Raw genomic sequence first — 22,869 nt, forward strand, 5'->3', positions numbered from 1 at the left:
CGTGGTTTCACAGCACTCTCCTGAAATAAAGCATGCAGAGAACATATTGTGCATAGGATGATAATTCAACGTGGGTGGGGAGGTGCTCTGCATTAATCAAACTGGCCTGCAAAGAAGAGCAAACACTATCTGCTCCATAATTGAACAGGCTGATTAGAGTACGCCAGCAATTTACTGACTTGGCTGCTCCATGCAGCGCTGTTGGTCGTACTTGGGTGGCCCAACATGACATATGAAGAAAAGTTCAAATCCAGATGCAGCGTATATTATTATTTCAGAATGCACACATTGGACCACGGGGTGTGTGGCATGCGCTGAGCTGGTTCAGTGATGAATCAGTCAGATAAAGTTATTAGCCAAACTAGCATGCTGGATAATTCTGTAATAATAATTAAGGGTCTGTGTGTGCGGAGGCATGCCTGAATGTGGAACAGCGAGGAGCATAAATAATTTCATTTTCGATGTTGGATTTGCCAACACAAGATGGCAAAGGGGAATTGTAATAGAGGCTACACTTTGTATAGCCTCGGGGCCTACACACACTCCATTACTCAAGCATCAACAAGGTAGGACAATGTGCATACTCTAATCTTGTCTATTTAAATATTTTGCCTTGACAATACAATACAACTTTATTCATATCGCGCATTTCAACGCTGCAGCTGTAACAAAGCACTTTACATTTAACAAAAATAGCAATAATACAACAACAAAGACAGTGAAAGCAATACATTTAATCTCATATTAAAGATACTAAAACATACCCAGTAGACACAGGAAAATAGCAGAATAGTGTCAATGTCAGACGGTTCAAAAGCCAAAGAATAAAAATGTACTCTTCAAACGAGTTTTAAAAACGGACAGAGACAATGCTGCTTATTGTTGATTGATGTTATTAGCGAGGGATTGATATTCAATAACTACTGTATTCTAATTACCTGCATCATGCATTTCATGGTTTAATGTTATTGTTATGGCCGTTTGCTCATTAGTTTTGGAAAAACATCATTTCCATTAAACTTTGTGACTTGAATTATTTATCTTTTTTTTTTCTAGATCCCGATAAAGGTGTGGATTATTATTGCTGCTTACAATCCGCCTTCAATGGGGCCAAGTGGGGCAGATTCTGGTGCAGTGGGGAAAAATAAATAAATAAGTAAATAAATAAACATATAAATATATATATGTATATAAATAATTATAATATAAGTAGCTATAGTAGCTATAGGGCAATCTGCTTCCTCCTTGATAATCTCGCCATGTTGCTGGTGGTTCAATAAAAAGAAAAGACATTAGCATATGTGGTGTCTCAAAACACCGCCTCCCGATAAGGACACCCAGGGTCGCAGGTTTTCCATTGCAGGTTATGTGTGCAAGCAAGAGTCACAGAATGTATTTTTGTTTGATTTGATTTTTTTCTTGCAATTGACCAATTCAGTTGCGATCAGCGGCAATGCTCAGTGTGTGTGGCGGGCCTGAGGCTGAAACAGTTTGGATGACCGCTTTTTATGACTTTGCTCTCCCTAAAGAGTCATTGATCTTACACGCGCATTCAACGACTGTGCAGACAAGGCCCCTGATGATCTTTTTACTGTGAGAGCAACATGCTTCACAGCGACTATGTGACATTTAGCGGTCAGTAGCAGCAAGGCATGAGCGGAGAAAGGCGAAGCAACAGTAGTCTTGTGTCCAATGGATTAATAAGAGGGCCTTGTGATCGTGCTCGCACATATACACCCACTCGTGCACACGCACACAAACACACCCCTGTAGTGTGCCAGACTGGATGGTAAGTGTGTGCCTGCCAACTGCTAACAGCGCTCCCTGAGAGTGTCTCACACTCACACACACACACACACACACACATGCAGCTATAGTAAACAGACCCACCTCAAATTTCTGCCGTAGCTCCTCATTGCCCTCCTCCCCCTCCGGCGGAACTGGAACGTTGAAGTACTCGCCTTCTTCCTGGGAGAGCATCTTAAACCTGAGGACAGAGCATATTTCCACTTAAATCAATTCCCAATTAGTTGATACAATTTAGACATTAACTGCAGCTATTAGGCAAGGCTGCCGACAGTTAGTACGCCAATTTAAAGTGTGAAAGAATGATCGGCTCATTATTTAGCAATTCCCTCTCCTTCATGGTAATCTCGCGAAGCCTGACAGAAGAGTGAAGACGCTTCTCATTTCACACAATCGATAGAAGACAATTTTCACATTTAGTCAGTACTGATGCCACGCTTGACTCCTCAGAACTCACCACATAACCTCTATATTCACAGTCAATTACACTGGGGAGGATTTCAGCGCTATGACCTTATCTCTTGTAATATAATCTTAAAATATGCCTTGAATTATTTACACGGGATTTTACTTTTTTCTCTTTCATCTACTGGTGGAGTGTCTTTTTTGGTGCTTACTCATTCACTTTAACTTACACGTCAGAAACACAACAATGAGCAAAAATATGAGGAGGAACATTTCTATGACTGTAACTCACTCGTGGAAACTTATTGTAGGTTTCCCCGCACAACAAAATTCACTGACGGTTATTTAGATTACCGGTAATCAAGTTTTACCACATCAAAACAAGTCAATACAATACTGAACAATAGTGAAGCATTCATTTTACCGTATCTCTAAAGTAGTGCCTTTTTGAAGCAGTTAAATATTTGAACTCAGACTATTTTGACCAAGTAAGCATCACTGAACATGTGCAAACACGTTCAATAACACGCGACACGAACTTGGCAGGGTCATCCTGGATCTGAATGTTGTCACTAAAATGTTGCCACATTTCAAATCCATTCCTAAAATCCCCAAGACTAATTACATTCTAATTTAAGAAAATACAAATGATACAAAATATGATTATCATATTTTTCTATTAGAATACTCCTGACCGATGTACAGGAAATAAATAAGCTCTGTCAAAGGTTTATCTATTTTAAAGGCACCTCCCATCGGGGACAATAATAAGAGAAAGTGATTTTTAGCTCGGGAAAGCAGATGCTATGTTCATGTCATTGAAAACTGCCTACAGCAGCTCTATACCACCATTTTGCCTCAAATGCTGGCATCTCATTAAAAGCCCTGACAGAAGTGTCAGCGGGAAGAAGGGATGAAAGAAGGCTCGAATGGGTGAGAGTGAACACGGAGGAGAGAAAACAAGCAATAAAGTGGCAGGGGGAAGATGTTTTGTCACCACAATAAGAAGAGCCCAAACCAAAGTAGTTCTCCGACAGCGCACTAATGAACAAGGTCACCTTCACTCTCCCTCCTCTTCCTCCTCCCTCTCACCATCCATCCACTCCCTGTTTTTGCAGCTCTGAGATGCCAAAGGACAGAGATCCCATGAAGTCATTGCGGCTGGTCAGGTCCCAATCCCACGCCTCCACGGAAAGACGGCGGTCCTTATCGCACTCCTTCAGGTGGCTTGAAGAGAAACAATGCCCATCAGACAAGGATCAAGGGTACTCTCATCTAGTTTAGTGGCTACGAGCCCAGACCTACACTGATATTTGCCAAGACTTACTCCACATATAGCTTGTAATATTCTTCTCACCTTGTCAGTCTGTGTGTGCAGTATATAAAGTGACAGCATATCGTGCAAAAGTGTCAGTGTAGCTCATGAGAGCTCAGTTTAGTACGCATTAAAGGGGAACATGTCTAAAGACTGAGAAAGTTGGGAGTTAAGCAGAAGAATATACATCGGCGGCTTCGAGAGGCAAATCACATTCAAAAGTTCTAGGGCACCAGCGTTTTTTACAGTTGTTACTTTTGTACATTTTAAATTGTTTAACTTGTTTTTCGAATTAAAAGATCGGAACGTATTATTTTCCATTATTTTCGATGACAAAAATTGTCCCCAAAAAATTGCAGGTCAAGCACCCTTTGGTATTCTTCATTCAAGCCATTTACAGTATGTGTGATTAAATCTTGTTGATGCTCTTTTTTCTTTTTATTTATGCAAAATAATGCTCCAATACACCCCCCAAAAATGATTCATAATTTAAGACCGACTCCTTCCACGAGAGCCGCGATGATGATTTATTAAGTACATAACTGGATTCAACGGCAGGAAACAACCCCAAAAGCGAGGTTTTATGAATATAAGACGCCAGATGTTGTTATCTGAGCGCCAGCGGTTACATACACTTGGAAAGCGGCGCGTAATGTGATGCTTTTAAAAGACTGCACTGAGCGAGTGAGAGACTAAATGAGGAACACAAGATGAAAGAGGAGGGAACTGATCATGTTGGGAGAGACTGATGGAGGCAGATGAGAAGAAAGGCAGAGATGGAAAAGCAGCCCTAATTAATAGATAAAATAAAAAATGATGAAGGGTGGTGTGGAAAAAGAGAAAAAGCCTTACAATTTAAAGGTTTCATTCCAGACGGGGTTGAGACAGCACTTAATGGTCTTGGTCTTCTGTTTACTTTCACTGCGAGGATCTGGGATCAATTTAAGCTTCACGTATGGGTCTGACAGACCGTTGGGATCCATTGGGACAAGATTTCTGGCCTCCTTGACTGCAGGGAAAAGGACGGAGAAATTGATGCTTAGTTAACAAAATGGGAAAACATCAAGATGGTAACAAATGAGTCCATAAGATTCCAAGAGAACTATGGGGAAAAAATGCTTTTACTTTTGTAAATCAGCCATGAAAATGACTCACAAGCATTTCCATTTACAATTTCGATGAAATAAATTCATTTTGAGAAAGCAAACAACTGAAAACATCGACCATTTGCGCTTTTGTCACAGTATCCAAATGCAATCACATGCAACATTAAACATCATTTAACAGACTGTTTTGTCTATTGTCTGGTGAGAAAACAAAGTGGGATCATTGCCATGGATACAGACGTTGACCTTTGAAGCAGTGTTTTTCTTGCCCACATTCTTTCGGTCACAAAATGTCTGAAGTCATTGTCATCCAAAACTACACTACATGGGCAAAAGCATCATTAAGAAAGCCCTTGTATTACGGCGGCATAAAATGCAGACAATTACCTTTATCAGTCAATCAATCAAATTTACCTACTGTATATAGCATCTTTCATACTTAAAGAGCAACATAAAAGTATCGTACTTCATAAAACAGCTGATTAAAGAAGACACAAACAAATCCTTCCCATTCACCGCCAGTATCTGACTCCCACATTTCCTGGGCCAGCCGACACTTCCCGTCCCTTATTTAAAAGCAGTAACAATTTTAAAAGATAGATTAAAATACACAACATGGCTGAGCACAGATTGAACTGCGCCATCATGGAGGGGCGTCAGCACTAGGATCCACTCACAGCTCAGAGGCAAAGAGAACGAGCTGCACAGGGATCGCTCTCCCCCGGGCAGACGGAGAAGTCAAGACCACAGGCAAAAAAAAGATGGAGACAAGACCCTCCCGCACCTCAGAGACCAGACTGCGCCCCACAGCGACACCCTCCGCAGCCAGAGCTGATCACAGCTGCCTTAGCCGACAGCCCCCCAAGGAGGAAACACAGGAACATGGGTTTAAAAAAAAAAAAAAAAAAAAAAAAGGAAAAAGAAAAGACTAAAAGTCACAAGAACTAAAATAAATAAATGACTCTTTTACATACAATAATAAATATGATCACAGATCCCAAAAATAAATAACAGAAAAGATGAAAAATTTGATTCGAAAACCACAATGCAGGGCCTCTAAAACCTTTGTAATGTGCTCTCTCTTTCTGGGCATCATCAGCAGATGGTCTGCAGCAACTCTAAGTTACCAATAGTTTTTTCTAGGAAGACCAGAAAGGAGAGCCTTGCAGTAATCAATGTGGCTGGAGATAAAAGCATGCATTAGCACCTCTGTATATTCTCTAGAGAGAAATGCGCAACTCCTTTTTTTTTTTTTGGTGGTAAAATCAATTTTTCACTGTTATTAACATCAGAGAAAAAAAATGATCTTAGAGTTAGTTTTTAACTTTGTCAGATTGAGTAAAAGAAAGTTGGTGCAATTTTGTCATATTTCTCTATCCGTGCTCCAGGACTGATTACTAAAACAATCAGTTTTGTCTTGGTTGAGCTGTAGGAATTGATCTGTCATCCAGGACTTCATTTCTAAAATACAGTTAAAAGTGGATCAATCAGATTATGGTCATCAAGAGAAATGGAAATGGAAAGCTGACCATCATTAGCATAACTATGACAACTGTGTTGGACCTAAAATTGAACCTTGGGGAACACCACAATACTACACGTAACCTCCAGACAAGGAGTCTTGACACGCTGTGACATACTTTAAATTTTCCTCTACCAGCCAGGTATGATTTAAACCAGTTTAAAACAACACCTGAGAGGCTGATCATATAATGCAGCCTGTTTAAAAAATATTGTGGTTTACTGTATTAGAGTAGACAAAGTAGGCTTGTACTTTTTAGTAGGATGAGGACAGAGGGTATTATGCCCATCATAATCAGATACCCCTGCTAAGAATTTTAAAAAATGGGGATTATCAAGGGTTCAGTTGTAGAAAAGACACTTTTAGGTTATTGTGGTCATTTTATTTTTTTCCAAGTTGGGAAAAAATATGTTTGTCTCGCCTTTTTCATTTGTTTATTGTAGATGGTTACGTAGTTTTTAAATATTTGGAAATCATTTTCAAGCTTATTACCCCCCACTTTCCTTCAGCGCTTGGCATTTTCTTTTTAGTAGTTTTGTTTCGTTTATTTGCCATGGTGGGATGGGATTTAGAAGAGGTTTCTCCTTTTCCGTCTTTAGTGGAGTTACTGCGTTGAGTGCCGATTTGATTTCCTTGTTAAAACCATTCACAATAAAATCGCAAGCAGCGGGTAAAACGTCTGCGAGAGTGTCTGCTATGGTGAATAAAATTAGCAGTCACTTCAGCATTTAGGTGGCGCTTCCTTGCAGTACATTCCAGAGTGTCTTTGTGTTTGAAACCATATACAGTAAAAATTACACACGTGATCTGAGATTGTATCAAATAAGTATCAAATAGAGAAGTTAACAGTCTGAGATGATTATATGCACACACCAAGGCTTCTCTGAAATTAAGTAGGGACAGTAAAATAGCGACTATATCCCCTCCCTTATTTGTCACCCTGCTTAAAAATAAAACGTTTTATCTGGGAAGGGATGACAAGCGGTGGTTCTTCATTAAAAAAAAATACATCACAGATTAATTAGTTAGTGTACCTCACTTTTAAGCTTAATGGTGGCCTTTAGTCAAAATGACAGATCAGGTCAAATCATACAAGTGTGAGAGGTCTCAAAAAGCAACTAACCAGCTTTTCGTGTATTCCTGGGTTGTCTCTTCATTGACAAAATGATAAAAATGGAAGTTGACTGAGATATGTCAAGATCTGGCATAACGCCAAAAACGAGGAAGGAAAGGTGCATGATTTTCCTGTATGCGGGCAAAGCAGGATGTTTGACTACACTCTGAGAGGTTAACCACAGCAGTGCAGGCCCCCCGATAGTCGGCATGAAACCCTCAGCGGAGCAGAACAATAAATATTAGATGACGCCTGTTAAAGTGACCAGCAAATTCTGGCTATAAAGAGGGTAGCATGCCAAAGAGTCTCATAGGACTCTTACAGTAAATAGAACACACTTTGTGTGTGTCTTTATAGGGTTTGGTGTTGTTTATTTTAAGGTGTGTAAAGGAAATATGATTGCCCGTATATTGTAGCATATAGTAAATGTACAATAATTAGATTAGACAGTGTACCTAATGTTGTGGCCGGAATTTGTACTACGTAGGAATAGGCGAGTACCGATACCAAGAAATGGTATCGAGCCAATACTGGCCTTATCTTTAGGTATAGGGTCCTTGTAGAGGCTGCAGATATCAGCCACTGAGACTTAAGGCAAACAAAATCTGATAGAGTAAGTCCTCTTCATCATCTGTGTCAGGAAGAAAGTTTTGTTCACAATGATTTGTCATTACGTTAAATTAAACTGCACATATCAATAGGACTCGGTATCGGTGAGTACTCAAAGAATACTAGTATCGGTCTGAAAACAAAAGTGGTATCGAACATCCCTATATGAGCTCTAAATAATATACAATGCAGGATGCATTTGATTTATCATTCTGATGTCATATTGTATTATGAGCCTGCAAGTTCTGCGGGTGTCATGGCAGCAGTACTAAATGAGGATAACTTCCAAAGCCACAATCTTAAAACCGCATTTCCCCTGCTGGTCGCTGTGTCCTTGAGCCAAACGCTTGACTGCCCTCTATCTCCATGGATGCCGTTCCGCCACTAACTCTCAGCTTTGATCTCCCCGAGAGGCTAAAGAGTGACCTAAAAGTGATCAATAAAGTGTTACTTTGCACTCATGTCTGCTGCTTTGAATTGAGCTCCATGGCACTAATGCATTTCTCGGTGCAGCTGCTGTCTCCAGCAGTCTCAATGTTTAGGTGCTCAGCCATTTCTGGTGCTTTTCCAGCCGTTCTAAGCTCGCTACCACACTGCAGTGAGGGTGGCAGTAGCTGGTGTGTACTTACTGACCCCTGTGGATGCAAATAAATATTACAACGCTGCAAACTGTGAAAAGTAATAAAGCAGTGGTGATCCGGCAAGGCTTCTCTGCATTTGTTCCATAAAATTATATTAATTTATTCTCTTGATTTTGGAGCGTTGCTCATGGTTGCACAGCTTCACATATCGTCGCTATCCTGTGAAAAACACTTGTGTCCAATTTTTGACATTTTTTAAGTTTTCACTGTAATGCCTGTAACGCGGAAACATCATTCACATAAAAATAATTTCTTATTTTTCTTATTGTAAAAAACGGAGATAAGTGTTTTTCACATGACAGCGACGATATGTAAGAATTTAGTCCAATCAGATTTCAGCTTCTATAAATTGCAATGTCAATCTAATCTGCCCAAGGCCTTTAGAATCAATATCTTAAACGATATAAACAATGGTACTGTTTTCTGAATAGTTAGAAAAAAGATGACCAGGGTCAGCTAGTTGGTCCACAATAAGGTCGGCATTTTTCTCCGTCCTCTGATTAGTTGGTTAGAGCAAGCCAAGTTCAACTCGCATGACTGGAGTGAGCATGATGTGTTATTTAGCTTTCTTTTTTTAAACGTATTTGTCATGTTTTAGATAAATATTGATTCTGACCAACTCCAAATAATGTATGTGGCACAACTGTGTCCCATTTTATTTTTATACGGAATTTTTATAATTGTAACGTAGTAGTAGTAAGAGGTGGAATAAGTTGGGTAAGTCCCCACAGAAGAGGACCCAGGTGCCCTTATGCAGGTTTTTGCTGGAACTATGAAACAGATTAAACATATCATAAACCTCTGCTGCCACCTAGAGGCTTTGTATGAGTGTAACATTTCCAGAAAGTTAACTTGGTACTGTATTGAGTCAGATGAGACATTTTCCACTTGAGGCATTTCTTGTTAAAAATAGAATAAAACATAACAGAAAAAAAAAGAAATGTCACATCATGACATGACTGAGATTACATTGCTGACGTTCAAAAAAAAAAAAAAGATGGTGAGCCTCCATTTATTTTTTCTTATGTACCACAGTGTTAAAAGGGGCATGTTAAGAGTATTATTTCTGATAGACATATAATGCAGGAATGCATTGATGGTGTACACTTATTTGTATTGTGGAGGGCAAAAAAAAAAAAAGAATCACAGTAAAGTAGTGGTAAGCACATCTGAACTTCCTCCTAAATTCTAAAAACAAGTTTCTTTGATAAACTGAAGACTCTAAATTGCCCATACTGGAAGTTTGACTATAAATTGCGATTGACTGTCTGGGGTGCCTGAGTTCAGTTTGGATAATCTCCATATCAACTGCGGCCCTAATGAGGGAAAGCAGTTTGGAAAATAGATGTATACATTTTTAATACCAATACATTTTTAAAAGCATAAGTGTTATTCTTTTCTTTGTTCCCTTTTTTCTGACCGATTTTGTTTGTGTGAACCCCTGTGTGAAGATACAGCTATTTTAAGAACAAAAGGAAAACATCACGTAACGTGAATGCAAATTGAATGTCCTGAATGTGTTTTATATACCATTGTACCAGGAAAACGTTTTATTGTCTTACACAATACACATCACCGTGCTGTTTGGCGATTGTGTGTTCAGGATGAAATATTTGAATCAAAATGTAGGTTTTCTGCCAATTATAATTATGACATTTCAACTCCTATAGCTAAACCAGTAGAGGGAGGCAGAGCACATTTAATTTGCGCAAGCGCGTGTTGAGAGCAATACTTACTGGTAACAGTGAGCACATTAGTCTTGATTTCAGCACTGATGTAAATACGCCCTCTCCTCTCAGTATGATCTGTTCCACACAGACTCGGCACGTTGGCCACGCAGCGCTTATGTATGTTCATCATACAGTCTGCAACAGACAAAATTGATTTAATTGGACAGGACCAGGATGTATTTGCTTTTGTGAAAGGGGTTCGAATGTGTACACAAACAACCATAAAACATGCATGATTATACTAAATGCACTTTCAAATACAGGGAAGTGATTTAAGAACAGTCGAAAATGAATGCATTGAAGCTACTGTATTATATGGTAAGTATTCAATCACTCATATGGAAACAGTGTTTAAGGGATACAATTAAAGTGCATATGCGTATCTGGACCCATACACCAATCATCCGTGATGTTTAGATAAGCCAGTGCAATTCCATGGGATGCAATATCCTGTAGAGATAATAATGTTCAATTTTGACTGACATGTATTACGTTAACAATACTGCATGTTTATTATTATTATTTTAAGTGGCACTATACTGAGTACCGGTTGTGTTTCTCATATTTTGGTTACCCTATTTAACTGCAAGTTGTAAATGGATCTCATTTGGATTGTACACGTGTACAAATATTGCGAAATAATGTCATGTTCCCTATATATACACATGTACAGTATACGCATTTGTCCAGACTTTTGTCTTAATATAGTATGTAGTGATGATGAACAGAATGCATTGTATCTACACGATATACAATGGCAATACAAATTTCAGCTTTTTGTGAAAATGAGAACATTTCAAAACTTTTTCCACCATTAACGTCACTTATAACCTGTACTATTTACCGGTAATATTTTTTTTCCTTCCATCTTTTCAAGAGGGGAGTAAAAATAACAACTGAAATAATGCGCTTGCTTAAGTGCGCATACCCTCTTGTAACTGGGATGCAGCCATCTGGGACGTGGCTGTGTTTCTTACGAATTAACCGATGACATTCAAACTTATTTTAAATGGGAGTCAGAACACAATGGCCACTCTTTTAGGTGCCTCTGATTAACCCCCAAATAAAGTTCAGATAGTCTAGTAGGCTTTTCCTGAGATATCTCTTTGCTTTCTAACAGAACATCAAATCATCACCATGTATCATCACCCAAAACTTTCACAATTTGTTCGTACGTACGGTCACATCTCATGCCCTGGTGAATGAGGCCATACAGCAGAGAGCCACAATGGTCACAGAAAGTCGGACTGGAGTAGGTGTGGATCTTAAACTTGTGCTTAGCCCTCGGATCCTACAGACAGAAAGAAATGGCAACCTTTAATATCAAAAGCTAGCATCCTTGTGCAGACTTTCACCAAATGTTCAAAATCAATAACGTAACAGTCACCCTCTGGATTTTCTCAAGCAATAGATTGAAGAAGCTGTGCCTCGAGGGGAAGTTGATACACAGTACTTCAATTATTTGACCGTGTCCTAAATTAAAATGTGAAATTACCTAATGCACAATGTAAATGACAAGTACTGTATACTTGGGAACTTGGGTATCATTTCCTCTTTTAAGAACACCTGTAAGACATAACTGGGGCAGAAACGGATTCTATTTCCATCTAAGGTGGCGTGTGTGTGGCTGTGTCTGCGCGTGCGAGAGAGACACCTGCAACCACGGGCAACCACACCCACATCTAATGATCTCATGTTTTTCTTTGGTGGGTTGACACTCAAATTAACAAATGAACTGACTGCGTATGGCAATTGTATATTCATTAAAAAAAACCAAAAAAAAAACACGATCACATAATCATTTAGAACACATGATAAATAAACATGATGTGAACAGAGGCATTATAGAAATTCCAATATGTCAAATACTGGACAAATAATCATCCCTAACGAGCCGCCAGGTCTTGATCACCTTATACACCAAATGTCGCTATCTAATATTGCTAAATGTTCACCTCAGGTTCAAGGTGCACGGAAGTGAATCTTCAGTAGGAGCACAATTCAAGAAACAGTACACTTAGGTGGGATATTTCGATTCTTTTGAGCCAAAAACATGCAAATTGATTTCTCCCCATCCTCCACACCTGTCCTGGAAAATTGTGTTTAAATTAGATGGCTGCTGCCTGAATTATACGCAGCCTCCACAAGGTGTGTGTATGTGCTTGTTGTTATGCCTAAATGATTGTGCGGCTGCCTGTGATTTCCTTTGCGTGGGTGTATGTGCGCATCTGTGCGTATTTTTGTCTGTGTTGATTCTCATCTCTTCTCAAGGGCGACTGCACCTCCTGCTAGTTTTTTGTTCCTCTGCAAAGTGAAAAAGCGATGTTGCTGCACTCGTGTTGAAAGAAATAGCAGCTATGCAGGGAGAGATAGGCGGGAAGAGGAAGATGAAAACATCAGGTACTATATAATGATACTGATAAGCGTACTGTAAACATGCAAATATACCTGTGTAGATAACAAGTATACATATATACCAACAGGCTAGCAGCAATGGGCATTTTTGAGTTTCCAATGAAGCTAACGTGCTAGGTCCAACCATGCTACCCTAAAAATATACGTAGCACTTTTTACATTGGTTACAAACATTCCATTAAAATTTTAATAAAAGATAACTCGAGTCCGGTCAAAAAATGGCAATGATAACAATCCTGACTACTGCCTTCAAGAAGAGTCATTGCATTTTGGAAATGAAGGGAAACATGTTTTTCTAAACCGATGTTATGTTATGGACCCATATTCTTTATTTCTATATTTGCTCATATGAAGTGGGATTCCAACCTTTGACCATCTAGTTCCAAAAGCCAAAAACTTGCAAAATGAGTGAACGCTGTTCATTGGTTCTCATAGTGGGAAATGTTTTTTGTATGTTTATTATCGGTATAGCACAAAACTTACTTTTTGAAAACAATCTCCACAAAACGTTTTCGGGGCTGGGGGCCAAGGTAGAAACCATTAACCATCACTCTGCTACTCCTATCACCCCATAAAAATGTATCCATGAGATGTGTCATGTACTCGCACAGATGCAGCCTATTCATATTTTAGTTGAGTTAAAGTAAAGTGGCCGGGACCCCGCAGACAAATGGACTCTCTGCATATGTTGTTCTGCTGAGTCTCTAAGCATGGAGTCAGCTCATAACATATGCACACAATGCAACAGTCACTGTTCACTAATGAGCGCTACAGTACCGCCCACACACTTTGTTGTTTTCCATTGTGCATGCTCTGCTTTTTATTACTTTTTGGGGAAACAAACTTTGGTGTGGTCGTAGCTTCCCATAGCATGTTGTTTTTCTTCAAACTAGTTGAGAAACTTGAGACTGCATGAATAGTGCCTCGATAGTAAAATAGTGCACTCCTGTTTGCCAAAATTGCACCAAGGTGCAATAAGCAATTCAAACACAATCAATTCCACACTATCGACCAAATTATCATCAATTAGACAATTACTATTGCCCAGTCAAAATCCGAAAAAGAAAACAGCAAGTTAAAATACTATCGGGGCTATCCAGCATCTTATCTTAACAATCCTAATTTGATGTGCACCAGACTGGACCCCATCACACATATCAGACTACTACGATAGGTAGGTTTGGATTTTGTTTCCATGAGCAATGCTTTTATCACTGATGAACTGTTGAGAAAAATAGAAGCAGAATGTACGGTATATAAACTTAGTTGGCATTTCTTTTTCCTCGCTCGCATCCCTACACAGCCCCAAGTACCATTAGCAGGCTGAGGACCTTGAATGTAGGCTTCATTAGAGCCTCATCTCATCCCTCGACTTTTTCCCGAAGGACAAGTATTCTATTAACCCAGATCTATAATTGACTTCTTCTTTTAAACATACATCGTTGTGAGACAGAGGAAAATGAGAGGGAGGGAGCTTAATACTGTTAAGTGGGTGACAACGTAACCGATGATGCACAGTAAATCTTCAACAGCTGCAGTAATTGCATTGTCCTTGACAAACATTTGGCCTTGCCACACAGAAAGCCTCAGCCTCATCAACTCGGACTAAGAAGGAATGAATCAATCTAATGCGGATCGATTCGTTGAAATATTGCCACGCAAATCAAATATTTACAGTAAAAGGAGACAGGGTCTTAACATGTCTGTTGAAATGGCTTTGTCAAAATACTGTATGCCAAGGACAAACAAATTATAGTATACTTTACAGCACCTATTTTATGTCTTGCTGAAATTAGGCTGGTTTGTGGGATGCGCTTTGTGTCATGCGAGTGAGCCAGTGCTCACTGTGCCCCATATACTGTGTAGCGACTCTATGCAGCCTTGTCGCTTCTGAGAGAAAGTGGGTGGGTTGGGTACTTGCCTGACGCGCTGCTGTTACGGTGACTTGACAGTTGAAACACTTGAGTCTTGAAGGCGCTTTGGTTTTAATAAATCAGTGGCTCTCACGGAAACACTCTGGATGGTAGCACAATATGGCATAATGAAACTGGAGCGTAGCAGTAAAGCGAAGCGTATGGCGAAGCGTAGCGGTCAACAAAAAATATGGCTACCCGGCCCGACTCTCTCTACCGTACAGCCGTAAGCACGCCTATTTAAATTACCCGGCATTCACCACTTACGACATGTGACCCAGGCAGCAGCCCGTTACCATGGCAACCGAAAGACCACGTGACATAACTCAATTATGTGCTTGGTCAATGGTTGGCATGTCCACATGTAACTTCAGCTTTCTAGAAGCTAACGTTCCTAGCTAAAGTGCGTACAACCAAACTCAACGATACTTTCGTTACCTTTTGGCTTTGGAATAGTGTGCCAGCCAGTGCAGTCCAGTCCAGTCATAGCTTGAACGTGGCTTTGGATCCTCGCCGTACTTAGCTTTCAAAGTCAGTGGCGGAAAAACTCGGTGTGAGGGCGGCTATTAGGAAATTAGCCCCACTGTTACATAACTGTTGGGCAAAATTGGATTCTGTTGGATTGTTTGGATTCATTTCCTATTTAACAGACCGGTATGATTCCATTTTCGACCTCCCTCTTTCCTTGCATAGTCAGAGTAGCAGGCTACCTATCTGCTCCATTTAAATTGGCATCAAGTTGAAAGTGAAGTTAGCCTAGATTACCTCTGCATTGGAACTGAGGTCATAAGTCCACAAACTCATTAAGAAAATGACATCGTAGGGCTGGTAAGGCCCCGTAATTAAGAGCAGCCCACCACCCCCCGGGGTGGACTGGCATTTAAATAGAATGGGTAGAGGCGACTGCGGAGCGGATGACAGTTGGCGAGCAATTCAGAGAAGGGAGAGTGCCCGATACAAACAGACTAAAAAGATCTATTGAATGAAAAAACAGGTGCTCTGTAGCTGATTGACAGTTCTATCATAGTCGAAAGCGTGCAACGCAAACAATATAAATGCCAATCAGTTATAAAAAGCATTGATACACAACAAGCCAAATAATGAACAGCATTTCATCATTTCCTCTGGGGGTGACTAAGTGTACTTGTCACACTGAAGGGTCCTCCGGAGGGAGGAGAGGACAAGGAAATTAAAAGACCCTTGGGTTCTTGAAAGGATGAAGTTGACATGATGAAAGCGCTCTGAAGATAAGGAAGGGAACGCCATAGTGTTCCCATCGGAAGCGCAAATTAGAGAGCCTTTCGACAATTTAAGAATAGAAATCAAAGAAAGGAGGCTACCTGTCAGCTCTTTCAAGGCCTACACAAGTTCATGATAAAAGTAACACTTAATAGCACTTCCTGTAAGAGCGGTTGAGGAGGTGAAGGCCATTATTAAGAATCTAATATGCCAGCTGGCTGGGTTCATTTTGTTGATGGAACAATGAACTGTCGTACAAAGTGCGAAACCCAGCGAATTATTGAGCGCCAACCCACAAGATGTCTCATAACCTTTGTGTAATCATATCTATCCACATCCCGAACTAATGAAACTTAATTTCACATCCAAGTCATTAGAGCTTTGCAACACAGTATAGATTTGCTCGTTGCTCGGTATTTGCAAGTCATAAACTATTAATCAAAAGTAGGAGTAGTACCAAAGGTTTTTCATGGATCTTGCCTCATGTGCAGCCTTGCTGGAACATAAAACATCCGTCCGCAAAAAGGGCCCACGAAATTGGATATATTGAATACATTTTTTTCATTTAAATTTGACTTTATTTTAGCATAAGTTTAACCTATGAAACCAATAATGAAAAAAATAATCAACTATGAAAAATCGCATATTAAATCGCAATTGCAATATTTTGGAAAAAGAAACATCCCAATTAGATTTTTTTTACAACTCATTCAGTCCTAGCTACTATTGCACCACGTCTTTGTTGCGTGTATATTATTCAGTATGTCAAGAATGAATTGATTAAGGGCTGTAAACTGACCATCGTAAAGGCTGAGGCCACAAAGTAATGTGTATTAAAAAAACAAAACCAAAAAAAACCATCTTGCTACCTAGCCAATCTGACGCCAGGGAAAGCAAGATCAATCACCTCAATTGTGCATTCTGACACCCCGGTTCCTCCATAGTGGGAGATGAGACATACATATTCTAAACAGGTTTAAAATAAATGTACACTGGTATGCACAGTGACTACATAAATGCATGTTGTTTCATGCACCATATGACTCATTGCACGAAATAAAATCTTGTAATAACATACTATACTGTACTTAAATCAAGGTTAAAAATGAGAAAAGTGCACGGTTTGAAAAAAAAAAAAAAAAAAAAAAGTCCCATCTGAAGATGGAATTTTTTAAAGTCTCAAGTCATTGCCGTTTTTTTTTTTTTAAAATCTTACTTTTCAGCTTGCCTGTGGATGAAAGGCCAACATGCAAAGAAAAAAAAAAAAAAAGCTTTTCAAGTCTTTCACACTCAGGTGCACATGGCCCAAGTGTGTGAACCGTCCAGTAGCCGACACATTGTATGTCCTTCTGTGCAAATTCACACTCACGCATGTTTGGGAGTCATACTCACATCTGAAGCTGGACCCTTATCAGCTCCTGGGCAGGAGAACGTGACAAACTCATGGCAACGTTTGTGCACCACGAAACAGCACACTGTGGGGAGAAAGAAGAGCTCTTCAGTGAATCCGTTTCATGAAATAGGATGCTATTTGTTTGGCACAAAATAATTAAGCAAGGTGAGGGGGTCTGAGTTATGGTCTATTCTCTGACCTACTATCACTGATGGAAGCAATCACTGCCTTGAGAGTGGGAAAGGGGACAGCAAGGCTGTCATGAACTCCTTGTTTGTTTGGGCACCTCACTTGAACAAGGCAGAGGTTTTCAATAATCCAACCCAATGGACAACATCACGCACAAAATAACGGCAATACCATGAAAAACACAACAATGAGGGCAAGATAAAGCATTTCAAATCTTTTTCCACCATTGTATAATTAGCGGTATATTTAGTATGTTTAAAGATCTTATAGAATTAAAATGAACATATAATTTGCAAATTTACATTGCAATATACCACGAATGACCACATTTGTCATTTTTTCAGCATTTTTAATGTGTTCACAAATCGCACCGTGACACAGAACGTAGAGCAGAGCAAACCATTTTTTGTTTCTGAAACTGAATCCCCTTTATTCACAGGGGTATTATTACTAGAAAAGTTGCTATTCTATTATAAGGATGAGTAAGTATGGACATATCGGCCTCATGATAAGGTATCGGGTGATTGTCGTGGCTGCCGATACCAGCCACAGATACTGAAGCAAAAAAATAAAAATAAAATAAAAAATCCGACATTGAGCAAGTCCTCCTTGGCAGTAGTTGGCACTATACTGCGACAGTTTGGCAGTTTAAATGACAATGTATGTATCAAAAGTCCTAAGGGTATCGATACTTAGTATCGGTGAGTACTGAAAGAGTTAATTCTCGTAATGCTACTGTATCTGTCTGAAAAAAAGAGGTATCAAACATGTTTCTTCTATTTAATCATTTTTTTTGCATCTTCATCAATCTAAAACAGATTTATATTAAATGAATTTATTAGTGGTATAGTAGCTTGTTTATTTAAGTATTGGTTCACTAAAAAACGGGTGTCAGGCCGCAACGTGGCCAGCCGGCCTGACATTGGACACCCTTGCTGAATACGATGCTCAGGAGGAGACTCGACAATAAGAGTGACGATGCGTGATGCTGTTAAATCTGCCATGTACCTCACTTATTAAAATGCTTCCAGTGGGAAATGTACAGAAGGTTCTGTCTTATTAACACCCACACACTCTTACTGTCAGTCCTGCACCACCGAACCATTGTCAGCCACTCTGGATAAGTGCTTCTTACACACGGCTACAATGCAATAGAACGTGTAATGTCACTCCACTTATGCAACAAAATGACTTGCTATCAGAAGACGCTATTAACAAAGAATATATTTGATGTCATGTAGGTTTGAAAGTAAAACAAAGCCAAAAATAATTCTTCCAAGTGTGGATGGGTTGACAATAGCTAGCGGTGCACAAACGCACGAATGCCTCGATGCACAGCTGCCATCCCATCAAACCGATCAATGTCACATTTACTGGCAGGCGTGACGAGGGGGGTTGTGCTAAAAATAAGCACGTACTCAGAGAGTGCTAGTAACACACTACATTTACTTTTTGGATACATTTGAGTTGTCAGAGACAGACTTTTTTTCATTCAAGTTGAGTATTTTTGTTAACAAACTACATTTCTCCGGTTACGTTGAACTGCTGTACGTTCCGCTTGCTACCTTTATGTGCAACTATATATCTGAAGCTGCACATTAATGTTCTATATTTTTGTGTATTTGATGTTCATGATCTTAATTCAGAAGAAAAAAAAAACATACCTAGATCCAAATGCGTTTATTTTATGCAAACACTCGAAATAAAATTCAGTAAATTCAACACGGGTGGTCGACTGGTTAGCACGTCCCCCTCACAGTTCAGAGGTTGTGGGTTCCATCGTGGCTCCGGCCTCCCTGTGTGGAGTTTGCATGTTCTCCCCGTACCTGCGTGGGTTTTCTCCGGGTACTCCGGTTTCCTCCCACATTCCAAAAACATGCATGGTAAGTTGATTGGACTCTCTAAATTGCCCCTAGGTGTGATGTGTGTGTGCGGATGTTTGTCTTTGCATGCCCTGCGATTGGCTGGCGACCAATTCAGGGTGTCCCCCGCCTACTGCCCGAAGACAGCTGGGAGACGCTCCAGTACGCCCGCGACCCTTGTGAGGATAAGCGGTATCGATAATGGATGGATGGATGGATAAATTCAACGCCATTTTTTTTTCAGTGTAATTATTTGGAGGTCTACTTTTTACTGAGCCATTTTCTAAAGTGGCAGAACAATTTTGGGATATTCCACCCACCACTGCTCATATGACACACAACCACACAAACAGTATTAATGCCAAGGCCTTTTGATACTGTAAGTACAAGTGTTAATAGAGAAGGGGCAGAGTTGCATCCAAAAGTGCTTTCAGGATGAACCCTCTCAATTAGGGACACCGTTTGGAACAGTTTTAAATAGTGATTTAGTTTGTGATTTCACCCAATCATCTCAATAATGGCTTCGGAATGACACCGCATATAACAAATGAATCTCAGCTGTTCAGGAATCCAGAGACTGATGCCAAACCCGCACTGATGAGAGAATATCATTAAAGCGAAGTCTTTTCTTCATCTCACTCCATCACACACACATGCGCACGCACACAGTCATGTGCACCTCAATGGTGCTTGACTCCCACGCAATATCCTCCTCTTTGGTCACACCTCCCCCTCACTGATATGATACAACACACGTATCAGACCACCCACTCATCCCAGTCATATCGCGGATTGAATACACAAAGCGAGGGTGGAAGGAGGCAAGGAGGTAGGGGAGGGAAATGGAGAGAGCCGTACGCACATATTGCTTCAAGGCAACTGCTCTTTTGGAGTACCACTTCTGCCAAATCCTTTACCAAAACACAGATCGTATTGCAAAAATAGAACGGCACACTATGCGATGACCCTTGGGCCAAAACAAACAAAATCGCATTATATAAATATGCAATAACACAGACTCAGAGCGGGCACATTTTGCTTTTGTCCAAAAAAAAAAAAAAAGTACATACTGTTCTGCAGTTTAAATGCAAATGGCAATTCAAATGAAAACTAGGAATTTTCAATTTGCTTCGCAAATGTGCATGAAACAGAATTAATAATATACAAGCATGTGTTTACAGGAAGACAGACACATTATGCTCCTGAATAATGTGACTTCCTGACCCCACGGAGACCTCCACCTCTGACCTCAGTCCGACTCTGGGCACACTGCCACTGTGCCTTCATTATTCATCATTTACATCAAATAGTCATGAGAAACACACATATTTAAAGAACAAACTAGTAGCCACAAATATATGTTTCATTTTGACTGTTTTGCAATACTTTGACCTATTAAAGGCAAAAATACAAAGACTGACAAAATGTAGCGCACTCGACTTGAAACAGTTGTTTATCTTGATAAGTGTCTTATAGGTAATTAATTCTTGTAAGTCAACTTACTCCAACAATGCATGCTATGCAGATAACTTTTACAACCTTCATGTTTATGCTGATACCGAATATAGAAGTGTACCGAGTCATTCGTGTAAAATCTATCTCTATTTACCTGCATTCATTTCATGCCAGTAGTACAGAAAGTAATTAGCACATTCCGAACACTCGTCATTTCTTTCTGCACTAACTGCTTGTCCCCTCGGTTCTTATCCAAAACAGCCTTTTGAAAACCACTTGTTGTAGCACTGGCATGTGTTTAGAATTTGGATAATTAAATCACAGGACTCCGTTGCACATATTAGCATAAGAAAAATGCACACTTTGCTGGAGAAGCATGATAAGCACAAACATAATAGAAGCCCTGTGGTCTGCCATTGTTGAATTGGAGGTGACCAACTCCTGCATGCACATTCAAACAAATACTAAAATAAAACAAAAAACAGTACACCTCTTTGTGTATTTGTGCTCGGTGCCGACTCAAAGTGTCAATATTATTAGTTTGAAGGTGTTGGCAATCTTCTTGCACTGTAGCTTTGGCCGTTTTATGTAGCACACCAATCAATCGTTTGCAATGAAGGGCAAAGATTAACTTCCAGTGACCAGTGTGAGAAAAATGTGAGCATGGTAACATCAAATTTAACAAATCTCTTCATACCTGAGACCTTGCAACACTAACAAGTCACAAGACACCGGGAAGTGAAGATGGCTAATTGGGCCCAATTTGGACAGTTTCACTTCGGGGTGTAATCACTTTTGTTGCCAGCGGTTTAGACATTAAGGGCTGTGTGTTGTGTTATTTTGAGGGGACAGTGCAGTTACGCAAGGTCTTTACATCGGAGCCAAGCCAAGAGATTTATCTTTTTTTTTTTTTGTGGTCTTTGTTAGCATTGTTTAATTTGTTTCCAATCAAAACAACGAGCTCTTACATCCCATTATGGGGAAGGATCAGTGTGGCAACCTGATGATCCAATCGGATTTAACCAGGTCACTGCAGAGGCAAGCAGCCATGCGATGTACCTGTAGCACTCCAACAATGTTACCTTGCTGGCTGTAACTGGCGTTCTAAATGGTTTCTCAGCCAGCAGGGTGCATCGTGTTTCCCTGACAGCTTCCAATAAGCAGGATAAATGAAGCTTTTTACAATAAGGCAGCACGATATTGATCGCACTCCTTTACTGGAAGATCAAAGCGGTTTTCGGTTTTTCATTTCTATAATTGTTTGCGTTTGGATTTGCTTATAAAGGGCAATTCAGGCAAGGGAAGAAAACATTTTCATGGTACTTTGAAACTGACTGCACCACTCTTCATGCACAAATCCTTCACAATATAACAACTGGGTTGTTTTTTCCCCCAGCCATATTTCTGTGAAGTGTCTCGAGTTGCACAGCCCTCATCAATATTCACTTTATATCATTACATAATTCCTGGCTTGTCAATCAATATTAAAGTCCTGTTGTGCTCAGAGCGAACAGAGCTATGAAGACAAAAACATCTTTTGCTCTCTGTACAAACCACTAACACACAACAGCTCTTTCAACCAAGCGCCCCGATTAACTCAACCGTCAGCATTAAGCACAACTTCTCTCATAATCCCTATTATTTAAAAATATTTTTGATGTAAATAAAATAAAATGGGGGGGTGACTGTGTGATTGCTTGGCCAATATGAATTAAGCTTTAGAACTCTTCCATCAGATCGCGCTTTCTGTTTTAATTGCAGCTATGTAGATTTTTTTTTTTCCCAACAGTTTTTCATCTTTCATTGTTTCCTCTTTCCAAAGCCCCCATCGTATTTATTTTCTCTTTTCTTTCTATCGTCTGTACTCTGCTCCACAGTTCTCATATATTCTCTTTCTGAAATGTTGGCAGAACACCAATGTTGCACAGCATTTTCCACTAATGAGCTGCCAGAATGTGTGTGTGTGTGTGTGTGTGGGGGGGGGTGTGTGTGTACATGTGAAAGAGGGAGATGCAATGACATGGAACCCAGTGATGGCCCAGATTTAGATGTCACGTCAATGCAAAACACACCAGCTCATATAGCTACAGTATGGATTGTACAGTACAACCACAGCTGCTTAGCCGTTTGAATTCAGACTCGCTGGAAATGTTGT

General features: G+C 39.9%; 1 protein-coding gene across 4 annotated transcripts in view; it reads right to left on the reverse strand.

The window, feature by feature from the left end:
• Positions 1–22,869, reverse strand: part of prkcbb (protein kinase C, beta b) — a 76,392-nt gene that overhangs the window by 37,301 nt on the left and 16,222 nt on the right. For all 4 annotated transcript variants that reach the window (XR_015089991.1, XM_086054724.1, XM_086054723.1 and 1 more), the window contains exons 3-8: positions 17,208–17,290; positions 11,428–11,539; positions 10,255–10,383; positions 4,379–4,535; positions 3,304–3,438; positions 1,891–1,987 (exon numbers count right to left, since the gene is read on the reverse strand). Coding sequence is in view for 3 of the 4 variants with exons in the window: in XM_086054724.1 (XP_085910850.1) it covers positions 1,891–1,987; positions 3,304–3,438; positions 4,379–4,535; positions 10,255–10,383; positions 11,428–11,539; positions 17,208–17,290 (713 nt within the window). In the remaining variant the exon portion in view is untranslated. The remainder of the gene's footprint in view (positions 1–1,890; positions 1,988–3,303; positions 3,439–4,378; positions 4,536–10,254; positions 10,384–11,427; positions 11,540–17,207; positions 17,291–22,869) is intronic.

The sequence above is a fragment of the Filicampus tigris genome, chromosome 16 (genome assembly GCF_054856515.1).
Source record: "Filicampus tigris isolate MCC_2025a chromosome 16, RoL_Ftig_1.0, whole genome shotgun sequence".
NCBI classification, from domain to species: Eukaryota; Metazoa; Chordata; class Actinopteri; order Syngnathiformes; family Syngnathidae; genus Filicampus; species Filicampus tigris.